Source organism: Sciurus vulgaris (assembly GCF_902686455.1).
Source record: "Sciurus vulgaris genome assembly, chromosome: 3".
Lineage (NCBI taxonomy): Eukaryota > Metazoa > Chordata > Mammalia > Rodentia > Sciuridae > Sciurus > Sciurus vulgaris.
In genome coordinates, this window is record NC_136463.1 from 153,231,607 (window position 1) to 153,245,951 (window position 14,345).

General features: G+C 40.4%; 1 protein-coding gene across 2 annotated transcripts in view; it reads left to right on the plus strand.

Moving 5' to 3' along the window:
• AOX1 (aldehyde oxidase 1) overlaps positions 1 to 11,785 on the plus strand; it is a 65,658-nt gene extending 53,873 nt beyond the window's left edge. For both annotated transcript variants that reach the window (XM_079133120.1, XM_079133121.1), the window contains exons 28-35: positions 620 to 748; positions 1,425 to 1,499; positions 2,542 to 2,594; positions 3,696 to 3,810; positions 7,268 to 7,333; positions 9,008 to 9,196; positions 10,332 to 10,499; positions 11,342 to 11,785. In XM_079133120.1, coding sequence (XP_078989246.1) covers positions 620 to 748; positions 1,425 to 1,499; positions 2,542 to 2,594; positions 3,696 to 3,810; positions 7,268 to 7,333; positions 9,008 to 9,196; positions 10,332 to 10,499; positions 11,342 to 11,392 — 846 coding nt within the window. In that variant the 3' untranslated portion in view covers positions 11,393 to 11,785. The remainder of the gene's footprint in view (positions 1 to 619; positions 749 to 1,424; positions 1,500 to 2,541; positions 2,595 to 3,695; positions 3,811 to 7,267; positions 7,334 to 9,007; positions 9,197 to 10,331; positions 10,500 to 11,341) is intronic.
• The last annotated feature ends 2,560 nt before the right edge of the window (positions 11,786 to 14,345 follow it).

Here is a 14,345-nt window from a genome sequence, read left to right on the forward strand (position 1 = left end):
AGAGGAGAAATTTGAATCAACTAAAGTTAGCAATATAATCTTCTCCAGCACTAAAAATGAAGACCATTTCTAAGAACCTGAAGTGAAGAATATCCTAAGCTCTCATGCTGGCTCTCAGCTCCAGCACCATCCTCTTCTTTTGTGATGTCTATGTTGCTGCTTTTCCAAGGTCATTGTCCTTTCTCAGGAGAGATGCTTTTCATGGAGCATCTCAGTTATGTGCATAGGAGATAAGCATCTTCTATTATTGATAACATTGACTTCATTAGAATTTTACAGTATGGTGGAATGAGTACCTCAAAAGTATCAATTTCATGACTATAAAGACGTAAGCGGAGCATTTCTTCCTGCTTTGGCCTGGGGCCTTACCTCTTCTTCTTGATGCTATTGCACATGAGAAAGTCAAAGAAAAATAAAGTGTGTTCAAAACTTAGGGTCTGAACTAACTGTAAAATCTTTAGAAGAGACAAACTTATTGTGACTGGAGGCATTTATGGTCCTGCTCCCTTGTGCTTGTGGTGTGTAAAAGGGATTCACATACATGCTGTACCACCTGGGCATATGCACAGGTCTACAACTAATCAAAATGTTTGAAAAGAAGCTCTCTTTTAAAATCCAGGTGGTCAGTCGTGAGTTAAGGATGCCAATGTCAAATGTCCATCTGCGTGGAACAAGCACAGAAACTGTTCCTAATACCAATATCTCTGGAGGGTCTGTGGTGGCAGATCTCAATGGATTGGCAGTAAAGGTATACATTACTGCAGTGGTGTCAAAATCATTAACCTCTCTAGAACCAAATACGTGGGTGGAGATCAGATGTTGAGAGTTCATCCAACTCTTTATCCCCTACCCAAGTCTTGGGCTCAGTCAGTGGCACAGCACCCAGTTCTCTTACACTGGAAATACCACCTCTTTTTCTCCTTCACTTTTGACATTTCACTGGGCAACAAGTCCTTTTAATTCTGTGTGAAACTGTCTTTATGTCTTTCCACTTCCATACTGTGTTAATATCTCTTTGAGTAAGATTAACACCTCTTGCCTGGGCCATGGTAAGACCTCTGTCTCTCACTCCAGCTTCGTTACCTTTCACCCTGGCTTTATGCTACCTGAGTGAACTTTCCCATAAGTGAAATCTGACCTTATTTGAAAACAGTAGTCTGTGGTTTGCCCACAGTTTTTCTATTAGGTGCTGACTTAACGTGGCCTCCAAGGTTACCATCTTGAAGCCCTGCTCACTGCTGATATATGTGCTATGTGCACCCATGTGATACCTTTCACATCATCCTTTTTCAGGGTTGGTCTCTTACTTCCCAGGTTTCTGTGGATCTCTTAGATAAGCCTATGGAATGACATGTTACGTTATTTTGAAATTGGTGTTTGCATGAAATTATTATCATAATTTTAACTTAAAAAATAACCCCTAGGATGCTTGTCAAACTCTTCTAAAACGCCTTGAACCCATCATCAGCAAGAATCCTCAAGGAACTTGGAAGGACTGGGTGAGAATCACTGGTTCTCTGTGTTTTATGTTAGAAAAAAAGGAGAGGGGAGTGTGAGAGGCATATGTGTGAATTAAATATCTTCAGGAAGGGCACTACAAACGGCACCACCACTTCATTGTAAATGAGAGACCCTTTGGCTCTTGGCATGTAAAGTTTCTTTCATAATATGATAGAGGAACTCTTGCATCTGGGGAAATGTTCTGTTAGAGAAAGAGATGGTTTTTCTGACAAAACTCCTGTTTTAAGCTAGAATTAATTACTGTTTCGTCCTATGGGACTGAGGCACTTTCTGGATAACATCTGTGAATGTGTTCTCTTCTTCAGGTTTCACCATTCCTAAGATAGAAAAACAGTACTGGAATCATTCCATAAAAGTAAAAATCATGTAGGCATTCATTTAGAAATAGTAGACCTTCAGTAGGGATAGAGATATTCAGCTGCTTCCTTTAATCAACGTAACAGTTTAGTTGGAAGAGAATACACATTCTAAAGTCAACTAGCAAACTTTTCAAAGTAATAGATTATGAAGTGTCAGATGGCATGGAATAGACATCCATAAACACTGGGAGCATGTGTCATACTAACTATTCTAGAATACAAACAAAAAAATTCTTTGCAACATTAAAATACAGGTTTGGTGAGATAATATTGAGGGAATCCCACTTAGAAATGATTCCAGGACTCAGGGTATAGCCCAGATGGAAAGCATGCTTAGCATGCTCAAGGCCCTGGGTTCAATCCCCACCACCCCCCAAAAATGTTCCTGCTATTCAATAGAGTAAGGACTCACTCTGTGATTTATCACATACCACAGAAGTTATTTATTACAATCACATGCATTGAACAAATGTAGTTACCACCTGCAGTGTACCACAAATGTTTGTGGAGATGAAGACTGCTGAAAGGAATAAGTTAATCTTGTCCTCCCTAGTTATTGTTATGGATAGCTGTGTTTAATGTATAGTAAAATTAAAACTGGAGTCTTGAGGGATTTTCTTTAGATATCCTTATTACATCACCTTGTGCTCCTCCTTCACAGGCACATACTGCTTTTGATGAAAGTATCAGCCTTTCGGCTATTGGATACTTCAGGTAAATAGTTGTTTCAATCACATGTTATGGAAAATAGCAGTGGTATTATGAGGAAGAGTTACAATTCTGTCTGCAATTTTGACAAAAAATTGATTTTATATCTTCAGTTAACCCACTGTTATAAAGAACATTTTAGCTACTAGTTAATCCGTGTCTAGAAAGGCTTTTGCTAGGAACCCATGGCAGTGACTGACTTTCTGTTGAAAACACAGTCCACCCCTACGTTAAGAAACAAAGGTGGGGGGGGGTGTAAATGAAACTCACAGTAACATAGACACCATTTGCATTTCCTAGAGCAAAAAAAAAAAAAAAAAAAAACCTTGATCATAACTGTGGTGTCAAGATGTGGAGCAATGAGAAGTAGCATACATTGGGAAACGATTTATCAAATTATTTTAGTAGAGAGTGAATGCCATCAGAGAGCAGGGTGATACAGTGAGTCTTATCTGATTTTTGTCACTTTGCCAGTTGTCATGGGAGTATGGGGTCACTGACTGATGATTGGGAATAGGTACTGGGAGCATTTTTAATGGCCTTCTCCAGGCTGCAGAGGTTAGAGAGGATTGGCAAGCTTCTGTCCTGTACCAATGACATTCACCTGGTGTCCTTAAAGAAAGAACAGGCCATGGGGCCTGATGGTAGAGGCAAAGAATGAGAGCTGAGGGATCTGATCCAGGCATCCATAATCCTGCAAAGAAGTTGAATCTTGGAGCCAAAAAGATAGACAAAGCAGACAATTGTGCACCTTTGAAATAGTGTTTGGTGTAAAATGCAGATGGAATTTCCCCAATCTGATGACAATAAGATTAGCTAAAGACAATAGGATAAATAATCATAAAGTCAGCAGCTAACCTACAGGAGTAAGGAGTCACTAGTCAGGAATAATTGGATGTTTTTATTAGACAATGTGAGTTGAACAAGAAAGAATCAAATATTTATTTACTCAGCACATTTGTTGGGCATGCTTACATACTGGCCAATCACTGTACAAATATTCCCTCTGATTTGCACAGTTCTGTAAGGGTCTGTTTAAGCATGGTTTGTTTGTGATTATAGGACTCGATCACTTAACAATGCCCCTCAAAATTCTGTTTCCTTCAGGGGTTATGAGTCACACATGAACTGGGAGAAAGGTGAAGGGCATCCCTTCGAGTACTTTGTTTATGGAGCTGCCTGTTCGGAGGTTGAAATAGACTGCCTAACAGGGGACCATAAGGTCAGTACCCACTGGGAAGCTTTGTAGGTTGCACTTAGGATGCACCTAGGCTCCACATATGCCATCTGTTAGAAGGCAGTTGAGTGTGGGTAACTGCACCATGTCTTTGACCTAAGGGTGATTTCTCTGTACTACCAGAAGACAATAGAAGTTCAGCAATTGTCTTGGTGGTGTGATTGCTTCCATGGAAAATAACTGGTAGCCCCTCTTTTTAGTTTCCCTAACCCCTTAAATGGAATCAAGAAAGAAACCACTTCAAGAAAGAAATACAGCCTAAAGAGGGCTTTCATGTAGACCATTGGCACAACTAGAAATTCTGCCCTCTTATGAGAACTACCATCATATGGTGTTCTTGAAGGATTTCATAGGCATCCATGATCTGCTAACAAGCACCAGGGGCCAGCCCAGGGCAGGCAATGGCCAGTTTTTGAAATCCTTTAGAAGATCCTTCTTTTGCCAAGCACAGTGGCACACACCTCAAATCCCAGCAGCTCAGGAGGCTAAGGCAGGAGGATTGCATGTTCAAAGTCAACCTCAGCAACTTGACAAGGCCCTAAACAACTTAGTGCGACCCTATCTCAAAATAAAAAATAAAAATGGACTGGGGTTGTGGCTTAGTGGTTAAGCGCCCCTGGGTTCAATCCCTGGTACCAAAAATAAATAAATAAATAAATAAATAAATAAATAAATAAATAAATAAATAAGAGTAAGAAGGTCCTTCTTTTTAGATTGTTTAAGAGCATCCTTGTGCTTTTTAAGTGATACTGTAAAGAGATGCATACTTAAATTCTCTCTCTCTCTCTCTCTCTCTCTCACACACACACACACACACACACACACACACACACACACACACACACCAGCTTTAAGGATTCATTTTCTCTTCTTGTACCTAGACCTTTGGGAGTTAAAGAAGCCACTTACTGGTTACTGTCAATAATCATAAATAATAATAAATGATCAATAATAACAAATGGTTCTGTGATAACCCTCACCAACATCATGGACCAACCTACTGGATAGTGATACTCTGGCCCAAAACCTATCCAGAAGAAAGCTCTAGTTCTTGATATTAACAAATATCCCTTGGGTCTACATTCTTGGATTGTGATCACATGTAAGCTTTCATTTACTTTGTCCCCAACATGTGTGTTTTTAAAACCGTAGTCAGTCTGATTTTTGAAATTATGTACACCTGTATTGTACTTGCCTATTCAAGTATCTGACTTGCCAGGATTCTAACTCAGACTGGCTTGCTTTTGGGGACTTTGGACTGAGGTAACGTAGTGACTCCCGTAAGCATGGTTTTCATGTTAGAGTGGTTGTCCCACTCCCCCAGGAAGAGTTCGCATGATAACTTATTTTTAAATCCCTTTTCCCTCAAAGAGAAAGTTGGTGAAAACTTAATCATTTGGGATTTTTTTATACCTTGTATATGCCTTCACCTTGTCACAATCCAAGAATGAGGTCATAATTAACTTTGGTATGAACTTTTTAAGATATGTTCTTATAACTTATTTGGAAAATCTTAAGAGGTGTGATAGTCTGATCATAAAAGCTTGGTCAGCTAAGGGAAGGTGTCTCCCCTAGGCAAAAGGCCATCATGTGCCTTTCTAACAGAGGCCTTCCCTGAAGGCTTGTTCCTCAGCCATTCTCCTTGTGTTTATAGAATTGTGCTGATTCCTGCAAATTTTCCCTTCCTTTCAACCTTTATCTATATATCAGTTATCTACTGCTATGCAACAGATTACTCCCAAACTTAGCAACTGAAAACAATGTATGTTTATTAGCTCACACCACTTCTGAGGGTTGGACATCTGGAACTGCTTAGCTGGGTGAGTCTGTCTGAAGATTTCTCATGAGGCTATGGTCAAGCTTTTGGTGGGAGCTACAGTCATTTCAAGGCTCAGTGGGGACTGGAGAGTCTGCTCTTAAGCTCTATCATATTGTTTCCTATCCCACCCAGGACTAGGAATTGAGCCCAGGGGCACTCTACAACTGAGCTTCATCCCCAGCCCTTTTTATTTGGTATTTCAACACAGGGTCTTGCTAAGTTGCTGAGACTGACCTGGAACTTGCAATCCTCTAGCCTCAGTCTCCTGAAAAACTGGGATTACAGGTGTGCACCACTGAACCCAGCATCATCACATTGTTCTTGATAAGAGGTCCATTCCTTGCACGGACCTGTCTGTAGGTTGCCTGAGTGTCTAATCACTGGCTTCCCTGAGGACATAGCCACTGGCTTCCCTGAGAGGTGCTGGTCCAATAGAAAGAGAGTGTAAGCAAGTGAGAGAGCAATAACCTAATAACCTAATCCCAGAGGACAGTATTATTGTTTCTGTTGCATCCTAATGGTCACAAGACTGACCCTATAGGTATGGTGAGAGGGGACTACATGTGATGTGAATACCAGATGGTGGCGATCAGTGAGGGTCTTCTTGGGGCAGGATACCACAGCCTAGAACCACTGCCCAGCCTGGTCAGAATACAATGACAGACTGTATGAAGTGCATACCTCTGAAAGCAGAACCTTCACTGGCATTAAACTTCAGATGGCTTCCCCTCACCTCCAGTTGAGACTGCTTACTTCCTGGAAGAGCAGTCTTGCTAAGTGGTGCCAAAGAGGATTTTACATTTTGTTGTACCTTTCAACAAGAGAGGTAAGCACCTGAAGTCAGATTTTCTCAACTGTTATCTAAGTTTTTTTAAGAAAAATGTTAAATGAAACTTCCCTGTTTGGACAAGAAAATTGATGACTTCCCTTTGTTCCATTAATAATTATGAGTAGAATTTTTCTGTTTGTCATGGCAGAGACCATCATGTCACATCAAAGAAGGTACAGACTTGTTGGAGAGCAATGGTGTTAGCAGCACCCTGGCTGGGCCTGCTCTTCTCCTCATTTGCAGGTTATCAGAGAGCAAGCTGTAATGTTAGATTTATTCTTTTCTCCACTCCCAAAATGAAAAATCTCAAACAGCAGATTACAGTTCAAAGACTTTCTGTTTTTGCATCCTGAACTCTATGTTTCTGTAAACATCACTCAGCCAATTGAACTCTGGATGCTGGGTTGTGTAGTAGCCACAAAGTTGTGCAACAGGAATCATGAAGGCCATAAATGTTTTCTTTTATTATGTCACCTGTTATGTTTGTTGTAGTGGATTAAGCTCTCAATCTGCTGTATCACTCAGCTTGAATCAAAATCAAGTAAATATTTTATTCTCTTATCATTTCCAAGAAAACAGTGTTTCAGCTGATCAAGAGTATTTGTATAACTTTAAAAGTTTTACATAGCAAACTTTGTCACTTAATAAAATTGCCGTGACTTCTTTCTCCTGGAATACTATGTCCCAAAGAAAGGTTTTATCCCAATGCCAGGCAGGCAAGAAGTTTTCTCAACTTCTTCTAAGTTACCTGTAGTAAAAAAAGTAGTTGAACTTTTCTTTCTTTTTATTACTAGAACATTAGAACAGACATCGTCATGGATGTTGGCTACAGTATAAATCCAGCCCTTGACATTGGCCAGGTATGTAACTCAGTTGCCCTGCTTCCTCTTTGTACAGGCCAAAGTTGCTGCAAGGTCTACAGGGGAAAGTATTCCAGGTGACTTCATCCTGTTCTCCTACCCCTCTAGTCAAAGTCTATTCATTCAACTGCAGAACACAAATTTCTTACTCTTTTAAAGGGGCAAGGAAACAAGGTAGTTTTAGGTAGTTTTTGAAGAAATACATGGTCTGTGATTTGGGATGTTGATTGAAGCAAGACCAAGCCTGCAGGTGCCCAATGGGCCCCAAACCTCTGGATATAAAAAGATCCAGTGCTGAGTGCTGAGCTTTGGGCATATGATGGCTCTGGCTTCAAGGAGTGTAAGGTTAGGTTGAAATAATGAACTTCAAATAGTTATAACAGTAGCTATTGATAGTTAGCTTGTGGGCTGACTTCCAACCAGACATTTTTGATTTAAATTTGAAATAACTGAGAAGATTAAACAGTCACAAATATCTAGCTTCTCTTGAAAACAGAAAATTTGCCAACACTGGACTCACATTTCCATAAGACAGGGATTGATTGGTTGCATCTTTGGGAAGGCACAATTCACCAGTGATACAAGACCCACCTGAAATCTTCACACACTTGCTTTACCTGCCTCAAATCTGTGGCAAATTCAGCTCACTACCTGCAACAGGGCCTAGTGTAGCATCTCTCCAGCTCTAGAGAATGGGAAGAATCTGTGGGATGGAGAAGTCAAAGGAGGCTTCGGGGGAAAAGTGAGCTTGGACCAGGTTCTCAAAGAAAGAATAAGAGAAGACCTTCCAGGTGGAGGAAGACTCGGGTAATCAACCTAAAGAAGGACATGAAATGAAGCACATGCTGTTCCTGGCTGGCATGGGTCCAGGGCTGAGAATGGTGGTGCCTTTGTGGGAGCAGCAGGCCAAGAGACTGGAGCCGTAGTGAAAGAGGAACTGATTGGTGAGGGGTATCCAAAAACAGGCAGTTAGCTTAGTGGGTGGAAGTGATGTGCATGGGAAATGGCTTGGAGTTTTAGGAAATCTCAGCTAACATCATGATGAATCCCTGTGGTCACAGGAAGGAAGTAAATAAAGAAGAGACCCAGAAATGAGGCAAAGGCGTGAGAAGGCACTTTGACCTGTGCCCATGTCTAGGAACTTGAGCATTTTAAAGTTGTAAAGGAGGTTTAGAGAGCACAGAATTCAGACTGTCCATGTTACAGGGGAGGAAACCGAGTCCAGAGAGGTGGTACTAGCTTGGGAGCAAGGATATGGGGCAAGCTGATGGGATCCGGAGCCCTGAGAACTTTTCACTGTGGACTGGTCAGTCAGAGGCCTTCACCCATCTCAGTGGCAGGAAAAATAGGGTATTTGAATGACAGGCTGTACGAGGACTGTTCTAGAGCTATTATTTTAACTGTTAAACAAGATTAGAATCCAAGTCATTTGACTTTGAAATTTAGCCCCAAATGAGATGTATAGAAATTCCTTTAGGTAGACTTCCAGTGACATGCTCCAGTGACATGCTCCAAGACACCCTGAAAGCCCTCGTAAACTATAATTTAAAAATTCAACAAACAGCATGAGTTTAAATGCTGTTTACTATTGAAAGTATTCTCATATGTGGAAATTCTTTTTCTTTTCTTTTCTTTTCTTTCTTTCTTTTTTTTTTTTTTTTTTTTTTGCCTCAGGTTGAAGGTGCCTTTATTCAAGGCATGGGACTTTATACAATAGAGGAACTGAAGTATTCTCCTCAGGGTGTTCTGCACACTCGTGGTCCAAACCAATATAAAATTCCTGCCATCTGTGACATCCCTACAGAACTACACATCTCTTTTTTGCCTCCGTCTGAAAAATCAAACACCCTGTATTCATCTAAGGTAAGCTTTGAATAAATGCATGTTCATATGATAGCTTTGGGACAGAGAGAGGCCTGCAGTCATCTCTTGCTTGTTTGGTATTTTCATCAGGATTGCAAAACATTTTAAGTATAAAATAATCTAGCAACATAATAAGAAACATTTTAAATATGGCACATCCTGGAGCCTAACATGAATGTTATTGCCATCAGCTTGTGTCTGATTCTCCATCTTGCAATAATCATCTTCATGCTTGTATCTGCTTTCTCTACTTGGGATAAGTTTCTTAGGCTAGGATTCTAAGAATGGGAATGTTGGGTCAAAAGATTCATTTACTTTTTTTAATAAAAAACTGACATAAGTCTGTTGATTGCTTGTACATCTTCTTCTGTGAAGTGTCTGTTCATTTCCTTAGCCCATTTGTTGATTGGATTATTTGTATTCTTGGTGTAGAGTTTTTTGAGTTCTTTATAGATTCGGGATATTAGCGCTCTGTCTGAAGTATGAGTGGCAAAGATATTCTCCCACTCTGTAGGCTGTCTCTTCACATTACTGATAGTTTCCTTTGCTGAGAGAAAGCTTTTTAGTTTGAATCTATCCCTGTTGTTGATTCTTGCTTTTATTTCTTGGGCTATGGGAGTCTGTTAAGGAAGTCTGCTCCTAAGCCAACAAGTTGAGCATATATATACAATGGAATATTACTCCGCCATGAGGAATGACAAAATTATGGCATTCACAGGCAAATGGATGAACTTGGAGGATATCATGCTAAGTGAGATAAGCCAATCTCAAAAAACTAAAGGACGAATGATCTCGCTGATAAGCGGATGAGGACATATGGGGGGGTAGGAGGTGTTAGTGTTAGGGTTAGGGTTAGGTTTAGGGTTAGGGATAAGGAGGGTGGTAAGAATGGAGGAAGAAAGGAATGTATAGAGGGAAAAGAGGGATGGGAGGGGAGGGGGGAAGGGAAAAAAATAACAGAATGAATCAAACAACATTGCCCTATGTAAATTTATGATTTTTAATTAAAATTAAAAAAATAAACAAAAAAAACTGACATAGGTAATACTTCACATATATACAATCATTTTGTACTACATATTTATGCACAGAGATAGAGAAAGTGTCATCATCTAATTGCTTTGTTTCCCCCAAGGGCCTGGGAGAGTCTGGGGTGTTCCTAGGATGTTCGGTGTTTTTCGCCATCCGTGATGCGGTGAGCGCAGCACGACAGGAGAGAGGCCTGTCTGGACCTTTGAAACTCAGTAGTCCCCTGACTCCAGAGAAGATCAGAATGGCTTGTGAGGACAAGTTCACAAAGATGGTGTGTTCTTCCTAGTAGAAAAAAAATTATAAAATTCTAAATTTAGGGCCCATATCTGTAACCATAAGTTTCTTTAACCCACTGCTGCTGTTTTCCCATGGAAGAAAAGGGAACAGGCATCAGAGCAGAAGAGCAGAATAGCCTTTGAATGTGGGCCCCTTCAGTTGCATTGTTCCTTCAGACTGGCCCTGCTTGGCTCACTCCGGGGCCTAGTTCTAGGCCACTTGAAAAAGGGAGGTTCATTCCCCTTAGTTTTATGTACCTTCTTTGTCTCTGTCCTTTCTGGGACATCTATGTCAGGAATAAGAATTTAGGACTGTGCCCTGAACCCCAGGCCAAGACCAGGCTGCTCCAATAGTCTGTTGTCACTCTAGTCCCACCCCGGAGAGGGCAACTACAGTATTCCTTCCTGCTATGACATCCCTGTGGAGCAAACATCTCAGGTCTTCTTGGTTATAGTCATTGACAGGATTTTTTGTTGTGGAAAGAAGTCATGCTATTCAGTTATTCCTCTGACTATAAGGAAGTTCTTCCTCATGTTGAGGGGAAACCCCTCCTACGCTCTTGTGCTGGCTCCAGATAGCATCCCTTATGGTCTTTCAAAGCCCCCACGAGTTGCCTCTTCCACACTGGACAGATACTTTTTCATCAGTCCCTTAAGTGGGGAATGATGGCCTGTAGCTCCTTCTCAGTGAGTCCTCTCCTGGATCCCTCCACACTTGACATGCTCTTGTTCCCTAGCCCCTCTTGTCCTGGTTACCCTCTAGTGAGTTTTGGCTTACTTTATGTTCTGCTATTTTTCACCTAAATCACAAACATTCAAATTTATTCTTTCGTTCTAGATTCCAAGAGATGAACCTGGGTCCTATGTCCCTTGGAATGTACACATCTGAATCAAATGCAGACTTCTGGAGACGATGGGATGACTCTTCCCACATAATGATCAATCCACCCTCTATGCTCTAAGATGCTAGATCTGAAAGACAGATTTGCCCAGCTCAGAAATCGTTCCACAGAGTGCTGCTTTTATAGGAAGCTGATTTGAAATGCTCCATTCAGATTTTGAGAGCTATGCTTAAGCCACTTATAAATCATATTTTGAAATAGTATAAATACTAATTGGTTTCCTCTAGGGTGATGTTCTTCATTGTTCTGTCCTTGGATCCGTCTAGCTAAATGGAAAGATGATGACTTGTATGTGATTCATATTTGGCTTGTATTCATCAATAGCAATTATACTGTCTAGAGAAAGGCAATTTTCTAAATAATTTTTTTATTAATATGAACTGTAAAGTTGTCATTTTTTCATTTGTTCCTATCTGCTATGCCCCTTTTCTTGTCAGAACGGATATAGACACTGTGTCTAAGGAGTCTGTGGGACCAAAGAGGGAAAACAAATAAACTGAACTTCATGAAAACTGTGTTTGTATTTCAAAGGATACTACCAACAATTGAGAAGAAATGCACAGAATAAGAGAAAACATTTGTGAATTACATATCTGATAAAGGCCTCATATCCAGAATATATAAAGAACTGTTACAACTTGATAGTAAAAAGAGAATAACTCAACATAAAAAAAAATGGGCAAAGGAATTAAATAGACACTTTTCCAGAGAATATGCATAAATGGCCAATAAGCCATGAAAAGATGCTCAAATTCATTAGTCATTAAGGAAATTCAGATCAAAACCACAATGTGGCACCATTTCACACACACGAGGATGAAAGTAATCAAAATGATTGACAATAGTGAGTACTGGCAAGGATATGGAGAACTTGGAACACTTATCCGTTGCTGGAGGGAATGAAAAGGGGTTTAGACACTGTGGAAAATAGTTGGGCAGTTCCTCAAAAAGTTAAACATAGAATTGCCATATGACTACTCAAGATCGAAAACATATGTTCACACAAAAGCTTACACACAAACGTTCATAGCATTATTCATAATAGCAAAAAGTAGAAACAACCCAAACTTCCGTCAGTGCTAAAAATGGGTAAATGAAATATGTTATGTTCTACAAGGGAATTTTATTCAACCATACAAAGGAATGAAGTACTGATATATGCCATAACATACTTGAACTCTGAAAATGTTATCTAAATGGAAGAAAATAGACACAAACGGCCATGCGTCATATGATTCTATCTCTACAAAATGTCCAGAATAGGCAAACTCGGAAAAACAGAGAATAGATGAGTGGTGGCCTGGGACTGAGGGGAAAAACAATAGGGGAGGCGACTGCTATTGTACTGGGTGTGAGATTCCTTTTGCAGTAATGAAAACTGCAATGAGTGGTAATATTTGAATATAACAAACCCACTAAATTGTGCATTTTAAAAAGGGCAGTTCTATGGTTCATGGATTATATCTCAAATTTTTAAAAATGCAACTGTAGAGAAAAAAAAGAAAACTTGGAAAAGTTTGAGAAGTTATGAGTATCGTAAGAAATCTATCCCACTAATGTCAGAAACATGGAAACCTCAAAGGGAGGTTAGCAGCGAGATGTAATCAGTGAAAACCCCTGTTTCCACTGACAGCCATGAGAGGCATCTGCATAGAGGTATAAAGTGCTAGAGATACCGTGTCACATCTTCTGCTGTGGCATCCTACACAACAGATTGTCCCAGGGCCAGGTTGAGATAGTAGTAGTTCATCAGTTGCTCAGACTAGTGATGAAGATCGTCTTATTAGGGTCCATAAGCAACTCCCTAAAGAACAGATTCCCTTGTTTATGCCATAGTGATTTATGGAGCATCAATTCAGTGCCAAGCCCTGTTCTAGGCTCTCGGAGTGTATCAATTGAAAAATAAATAGACAGTGATCCCTGTTCTTGGGAAGATCATATTCTGATCAGGGGACACAGACAAAATAAAAAGCATAACGAGTAAGTCAGGAGTGGGATTGATGCTGATTAGTGCTAAGGGAAAAAGTAAAAATAAAGCAGGTGAAGGCCAGTCATGGGGGAGGGAGGCAGGAAGCAGGATACAGCTGGATGAGGTCAGGGAAAGCCTGAGGAAATGGAGATGGTGGAAGTGTGCACCAAGCAGGTGTCCAGAGGAAGAGTATTCCAAAAAGAGCACTGGAGCAGAGTCCCTCAGGAGGAAGCGTGCCTGGTCTGTTTGTGGAACAGCAATTGTGCATGACTGGTGCAGAGTGAAAAAGGGGCAGGTCATTATGAGAACTTAGGCTTTTAATCTAGGTGGACGCAGAGCAGAGAAGCATCATGAACTTATTTCTATTTTAAAGGATCACCTCAAATGCCGAGTTTCCATAGGCCAGAGGAGAGCTGGGGTAGAAGAGAGAGACAGTTCTCCTCTGCTTTCTCCCTCTCTCTTCATTCTGTCCCTTTGCCAACTCTTCCCTCTTTATCACATCTGTATAAATATTGGGATTTCCTACCCTTTTCCTAGTGAGTGACCTTTACTCCCATGGCCAGGGATGACTCTCTTGTTCTGGCTCTGGTCCTCTAAACCTAATACTTGATTTTTACTTCTGCTTGGTTGTCTCAAAGTCCATCAGATTTAATGTGTCCCAAATAGATTTCCTTGTCAGTACAACCATCCATGGGTGCTCAGCCAGAAATAGAGAAGTGATCCAAGGTGCTCTGTTCTCTTGATGCATGCATCTATTCAGACAGTCATCTTGCCAATCTCAACTCAGACACCTGTTCTTGAATCTGCCTCTCACTTTATTTCCATGGCTACCATGTTATTCCAAGCTACTTTCATTTTTCCACTGACTATTGTAATGTCTCCTTTTGAATTCCTTGCATATATTTTATTTTCCTTTCAAAATATTCTTTACATTGAAGCCAGAGTTTTGTATGGGTTTATAGACACACACA